This window comes from Giraffa tippelskirchi, chromosome 4, assembly GCF_054371585.1.
Source record: "Giraffa tippelskirchi isolate mGirTip1 chromosome 4, T2T-mGirTip1v1.2.pri, whole genome shotgun sequence".
NCBI classification, from domain to species: Eukaryota; Metazoa; Chordata; class Mammalia; order Artiodactyla; family Giraffidae; genus Giraffa; species Giraffa tippelskirchi.
Window position 1 is genome coordinate 90,356,043 of NC_137278.1, and position 6,698 is coordinate 90,362,740.

Sequence of the window (6,698 nt, forward strand, 5' to 3'; positions counted from 1 at the left end):
ATCTGTATCTTCTGGCTTCAGTTTTCAGCAATATTGTGGAATAAACCAAAGTCCCTCCTGCTAAAGAATGCATGGACTGATTCACAAGACATAACAGACATCTGAAATGCTCAGCTGACCTTGCAAGAAAGGGAAGAAAATCTACTTGGACCAGAACAAGGGAACTGAGACCGACAGATGAGAGCACAAGATGTGCTGTGGAGGTATGGAGAAGGAAGACCTTCCCATATTGCTTGTCTGTCCTGACCCGGGCCCTGGGTGGAGAAGGGGAGTTGCCTCTGAGAAGCTCTAACTACTTGAGTTAGAGTTTGAACTCACAACACCTGCATAATATAAGAACCCCAAGCCAAGAAATTAACATAAAGATTGGCCTTCATCAGTTGATATTCCTGGAATGCCTGGCAGAAGCAAGCACAAAACTGTTCAGGAGAAACATACCCTCAACCCAGGCTACAGAATATTACTGACCAGGTAAATCCCCACTTAAGATGATCTCACAAGCTAAAAATGACAGTACATAAAAGGAAGCAATGTACCATGAATTAGAGTGTGTAAAACCCTTTTGAACTTCAGTAAGATCCAGGAAGTCTGAGTTGACAGCCTGGATGTGGGAGAGAGAGGGGTAAAAAATGAATCCCACAGAATTGTAGTTATTTAGGTGATTTTGAGAACCAAACAAATGGTGGTCTCCATTAGCATAAACTGGGTATACAAAAGGATGATTTGGTTTTAGACAGATTGTATTTGAAATGGTGGTGAGCATCCCCATATAACATCCCCATATGGAGATGTTCATTATTCAGAGTCATGGGCTTCAGCTGGAGTAGAGATGAGGGCTGGCTGGCTTAGAAGTCATCTGTGTAGCAGTGATAGCTGAAAGCCTAGGAACTGGTGTGCTCTCCAAGGAGAGTGTTGAAATGGGGAATGAGGGTCCCAGAACTAAGTCTGGGAAAACACCCACATTTTTGAGGACTAAATTAAAAATAGGAGTAAGGAAAATGAGCTATTTGTCCCTGATTATGTTTGGGTCCTGGTTTGGGACAATTTTCTGAGTGTTTCACTTAATTCTTTCCATCTCTGGCCTAACATTCTTTTCCCTCAAAATCTCTAGGGGAAGTTCCAGTAAATGGAGCAGTTTCTCTTGGGAATAAATAGGAGGGCCTCTGGGAGTTCTAGAACCCAGGCTGGGCCCTGGTATGAGCACCACTACTAAGTCACTTCTTTGGGGTGCAATTTTCTTATCAGTGATTTTAAGCCTAGGCAGGTGTGAGGACAAGGTGGGACACAATAGAGATAAAAGTACTCTCAGGGCCGGGGCAATGGGATGACCCAGAGGGATGGGATGGGGAGGGAGGTGGGTGGGGGGTCCAGGAAGGGGAACACATGTAAACCCATGGCTGATTCATGTCAATGTATGGCAAAAACTATTACAATATTGTAAAGTAATTAGCCCCCAACTAAAATAAATAAATTTATTAAAAAAAAAAAAGTACTTGATGGAATGCTGCTGAAGGGGGCAGGGGTGGGTTAGACACCACACACCTTCTGCCCTTCTTACTTGTTCAGGTTGTGTAGTTTGAAACCAGTTGCTTGAAATCTGGGTCTTTATGCTTTTTCTTACCCTACACTGCATGGGAAGTATAGTCAGGTGGTCTATGCCTGTAAAGTGAAAGGTGTGGTCACTTAAATAGTAAGATAATGAGAGTCATCATCATCTTATGTCTTCATGGATCTACCACTTCCCTATTACAGTGCCTGATGCTCCACCATTTGAGACTCACTACAGGGTTAAACATTGCCCTGTATAGGCTACTCTATTAAAGTGCTGACTCTCCTAGAACTCTTAGTTACTCAGTCGTGTCCAACTCTGACGAACCCACCAGGCTCCTCTGTCCATGGAATTCTCCGGGCAAGAATACTGGAGTGGGCAGCCATTCCCTCCTCCAGGGGATCTTCCTGACCCAGGGATTGAACCCCGGGTCTCCTGTATTGCAGGCAGATTCTTTACTGTCTAAGCCAGGGAAACCTCTCCTAGAGGAGGGAGGAGTGAATTCTTTACCAGAGACTGGTTTATTAGATGCAAGGTACTCAACCACATGAAAGCACTTAGCACTTTGGGAGAAAAATGGGTAGAATTCACTGACTTGATAATTTTGTCTCTCGTCAACCGGAGTATGGGGGTGGAGGGTGAGCACATCTGAGTTAGTGAAGGAATGAAGTAGCCAAAGGATCAAAAGCTGGGTTGATCTGGCATCTTAGGGCTGTAGGACTCTCTTAATTCAAGAATAGCTCAGCTCAGAAAAGAATGAAGTCCTCAGACAGGCTCTATCCTTTCCCTAGCAGAGAGGAGCTATCAGGGAGGAGAGATGGGGTGCACAGCAGGCTTTTAATACTCCAGCATCTACCCAAGATGGCCAGGAAAAGTAAAAGCTTTTGGGTTGGGAATTTAGGGAGTAAAGGGAGGGCCAAGATTCACCCATTACCCACCTTCCCCATCACAGGATCATACTTTCCTCATCATCCTCCTAGCTCCACTCCCCGCTTCTGCCCGCCCCTTTCCCCCACCAAAGCCATCAATGTTCACCTGGAAGGAGAGTTAGGGAAAAGGGGCTCTGGTCATTGCATGACTAAGTGGTAAATGGACTGCTATGGGAAAAGCAACTAATGTGACTGTGAGCCTCTGACAAACATCCTCTCCTTACTGGGCTTGGCTCTTCTCATCAACGGTCTAGCTGAATCCTGAGGCCCTTCTGGCCCTGACAGCATGTCATTCTTATACAGATGCAAACGCACTGGCTGTGATAACCAATACTCGGGGCGTTCACAAACAGCACTGAAATACTGCAGTCTTTTGCTGCTGTTGCTCCTGCCTGGAGCTCCCTCTAGTTGCCAAATCTATTTCACCTCTTGATAGGATGCCTTTCCAAACACTGATTTTAAGCTGAGGTGCCACCATCCTGGAGCTGGGAAAAAAGCATTGGCTTTGGAACCAGACAGATCTGAGTTTGACCCGTCTGGGTTACCCAGCAAGTTACATACTTTGCTTCCTTATGCTGCACTCAAGATTGCAAGGACTAAGGAGGATAATATATGCACAATGTTAATGCCTAAGCCTCTCAACGACTCTCAAGTTCCAGAAAACACCTCGAACCCTTAGGTCAGCTGTGATTAAATTCATTCGTTAATGCAGTACATATTTATTGAATGCCTATCACATGCCATAGTGCCTGATTGTAGGTGTGTAATGACTCCATGAGCATGACATCTCCTTTCTTTTCTGGCACACATCTTCATGGGGGGCAGGGGATGGTCAGGAGCTTGGATGGCAGATTCAGTAAGCTTTTAGCACAATAATTTTAATTGCAAAAATAAACAGTTCTGTCAACTGCTTGAGAGTAGCGTCTGCTTTACAAAAATTAACAACAAAAAGGAAATAACCCCAAAGCAAAACGTTACAACCAATGGCCGCTTAAAACGACATTGCTGTACAAAATCCCGCGCGAGACCAGCTCGGCGCTACCCCAGCCTGTCTCTGGGGGTCTTCGAGGGGGCGTGGGGCGTGCGCCAGTTACAAAGAGTGTTTTAAGTTCCAAGTAAGTGCCTACTCAGTGGGGTGGCCCAAGAGAACTTCCCTCCAAAGCGCTGCTGACTCAAAAGACAGCGCCTAGACCACGGGAGCTGTCCGTGGAGCTGGTGCTGAACAGGGTGTGTGCGGCGGGCGCTTCAAGGGAACTAGAAGCCGGACCAGAGGCCCGCCCTAGGGCGTGCCGGAAAAAAGTGAGCAGAGGAGTGGGGAGGAGGGCGGAAGGCGGAGAGCGGAGGGTGGGGGCAGGTTTTCTGTTGGGCGACAGATTGCGGCGCCCCAATCTACAAACCCAATTCACCCTCACAGGGCTGCGAAGGAGAGGCCCAACGAATAAAAGCCAAGGCCCTTGAGCCGCTCCTCGGCGCGCGCCTTCTGCTTGAGGTGCACCTTGCTGTGCCGTTTCTTCTCATCGCTGCGCGCGAAGCGGCGGCCGCACACGTCGCAGGCAAAGGGCTTCTCGCCCGTGTGCGTGCGCACGTGTGTGGTAAGGTGGTCGCTGCGGCTGAAGTTGCGGAGGCAGATGCGGCACTGGAAGGGCTTGTGGCCCGTGTGGATGCGCAGGTGGCGGTTGAGCTCGTCGGAGCGCGCGAAACTGCGCACACAGCTCTCCACCGGGCAAGCAAACGCCTTTGCATGCGGCCGAGGGCAGAAGCAGCGTGAGCTGCACTTGCCGCCCCGGCGCCCCTTGCGCCGCGCCTTGGCTGGGGGGAATGGGGCCGGCGGCGGTCCAGGAGGTTCAGGCACAGCGCTGCTCCCGGGGATGTCCGCCACCAGAGGTTTCGGGAAGTCCGCCGCGGTGCTGCGAAGGCCCAGCGGGGAAAGCTCAGGCTGCGTACCATCTAGAAACTCTCCGCTTTCGCCGCTACTCCCTCCCTCCCCGCTAGGAGGGGTCAGGAGCCCCGGGAGGCTCTCGGCTCCTTCTCCTAAGTCACCAGGGGCCAGCGGGAAAGGATCGTAGGTCCCCATAGTGTAGAGTCTGCTGGCAGTGCCAGCTGGCAGCTCCGCGGGGCAGCTGATGGACAGCAGGTCTTCAATCTTGGCCCCCATCGTGGGGAAACGGGCCTCCGGGGCGGCCTGGTAGCCTCCCTGTGACCCACAGCTCCCTGGAGCCCCGGCTGAGAGCAGCTCCCACGGAGAGTACGGACCTTTGAAGGCCGAGGCAGTGTCCAGCGCAGGGGAAGCCGGAGGAGCCCGGAGGCCTGGCTTGACGTCGGGTGGGGACAGATGAGGCTCATACAGGCACTGTGAGGGGGCGCCCGCCGAGGGCGAGGCTTCCCAGAAGGCCTCTGGGAAGGCGGCAGCGCCCAGATCCGGGGAAAAAAGGTCTGGCGGACCTGGCAGCAAGGCGTCGGAGCCTGCGGGAAAAGAGGCGTCCAGAGGAGATCGGGATGCTGCCGCCTCAGCGCCGGGGAAAGGTGTCAGGCCTAGGATGCCCGACATTAGGTTGAAGAGTGCTTCTGGATCGTGCGGGTGTTCGGGTACTGCCTGGATGAAGAAGCTACCACTGTAGCCGAGGCCAGGGGGAGGCGTGGGCGCAGGCCCCTCCAGGAGGCAGGAGTCGGTTAAGTACTCCCCGGCGCCACAGCTGCTCAATGCCCAGCTCAAGAAATCACCTGCTGAGGAGGGAGCAGGAATCAGCTCCGCGCACATCAAAGCCGGAGCCTCGGAGCCCGCAGCCCCTACCCAAAAAGCCCTCGCTGCTCGCTGACATACGCAAAGTGGCTTTTGCACATTCCGATCCAGCAGGAGCCGGCATACGCCCCAAGACATACATACAAACATGCACACACAAAACACACGTGCAAAAGCAAAAGGAAGCCTCGATACACGCACAGGTTCCTGCGGAGGCGCTGGAGGCCCAGTATGGGTGGGACTGGGGGTGCGCACCACAAGACCCCGAATCTCCTTCCGCCCCTACCCCTACCGCTAGAGCGTCCCCATCCCTGCCTGTTCTCAGGCACCTTGCATCCCCGCGGTGCGCCGCCGTCTGAGCACCCCTGCCCTCGCTCCTTACCTCCGGGATAGCCGGCGGCTGCGGGTGGGTCCCTGGCGGGCAGCCGGGTCAGGTCGGTACTGGGTTCAGAGCAACAGCTCTCGGTAGCCTTTACTAGGAGCGCGTCGGGGCCGGAAAACTCGCTAAGGTGGAGCATGGCTCGGCGGCGGCGGCGGGGCTCCCGGGGCCTCGCCCGCTGGGCTTGGGGGCGCGCAGATGGCGGGGAGCCGACAGTCGGGGCGCCCGCACCTCACAGACCTAAATGCTCGGACTCCTGGCTCTCACCTCTGGGAAAGGGTTGGGAAGGGGTAGCTGAGGCGCCCTCGCGCTGGGAGGTGGCAGTTTCTCGCCTCTCCAAAGCGCAACCGGGCTCCCCCAACCCGCGGCCCCCCTACTTATATAGCTGCGGCGGCGCTGGCTCAGGGCTTCCGACTCCCCGGGCCACTGCCATTTCGGGAGGCCCCGGCCCTGCCGCCGTGACGTAAATGCCCAAACATGGACACAGGATGTGTGCCGGGGACTCCCGAAAAGGAAAACTCGGGTTGTGACGTCGTTGCCTCAGCCGTCGCCGGGCCCGCGCCGCTGCGTGCGCGCGCACTCCCCAAGCGTGGAGCCCCGTGCGCGCCGGGACCGCGGGTGCACCTGGCTGGGGCGCTGCGCTTCGCCGCGTGGGTCCGGACGTCTAGAAAGTGCTCTGCTCTCCTGGAGGCAGACGCCGAAGGACGGCTAAAAAAGACCGCGTGGACTTAGGGATTCCATAATTTGGGTTCGAATCCTCTCTCTGGCAACTACTAGCTGTGTCGTTTCATCTCCCCAAACGTCAGTTTCCTCACCTGTGAAATGGAGATACACATATCTACTTCATGGATTTGCTATAAAGAGTAATTGGATTAGAGCATATGAAATTCTAGGCACAGGGGCACTCAATAAACCGTAGAGATTATTGCCGTAATTCATTATTTGCTCACATCTGTGTGTTTTTCATTTTCTTAATAGTTTTGTTGTTTTTGGTTACTTTGTGCTAGGAAAAATAACATCTAAATTAAAAAGGGGCATGTCTTGAGAGAAAACGTCAATTAGCACAAAATTGTATATTCAAGATTGAAAAGTAAAGGTCAC

The 6,698-nt window shown here is 53.2% G+C and overlaps 1 protein-coding gene across 5 annotated transcripts; it reads right to left on the reverse strand.

Annotated features, from left to right (window-relative positions):
- Positions 1 to 3,335: 3,335 nt before the first annotated feature.
- EGR4 (early growth response 4) lies at positions 3,336 to 6,188 on the reverse strand. 5 transcript variants are annotated; one of them, XM_081483018.1, is made up of 3 exons: positions 5,975 to 6,104; positions 5,601 to 5,866; positions 3,336 to 4,941 (listed from the first exon to the last, which is right to left on the reverse strand). In XM_081483018.1, the coding sequence occupies exons 2-3, from the start codon at positions 5,734 to 5,736 to the stop codon at positions 3,887 to 3,889; spliced, it is 1,191 nt and encodes a 396-aa protein (XP_081339144.1). In that variant the 5' UTR covers positions 5,737 to 5,866; positions 5,975 to 6,104; the 3' UTR covers positions 3,336 to 3,886. The 5 variants fall into 5 exon arrangements, with proteins under 5 accessions (XP_081339144.1, XP_081339142.1, XP_081339141.1 ...); XM_081483016.1 differs by having other exon boundaries at positions 3,336 to 5,202; XM_081483015.1 differs by having other exon boundaries at positions 3,336 to 5,202; positions 5,601 to 6,188.
- Between the last annotated feature and the right edge of the window lie 510 nt (positions 6,189 to 6,698).

What these genes read in the sequence shown, in the direction of transcription:
- EGR4 (XM_081483015.1), bottom strand. Translation starts at nt 5,736, where the DNA reads ATGCTCCACCTTAGCGAGTTTTCCGGCCCCGACGCGCTCCTAGTAAAG. An exon ending in AGCCGCCGGCTATCCCGGAG is followed by an intron (nt 5,203 to 5,600) that starts GTAAGGAGCGAG and finishes CTCCCTCCTCAG; the next exon opens with CAGGTGATTTCTTGAGCTGG.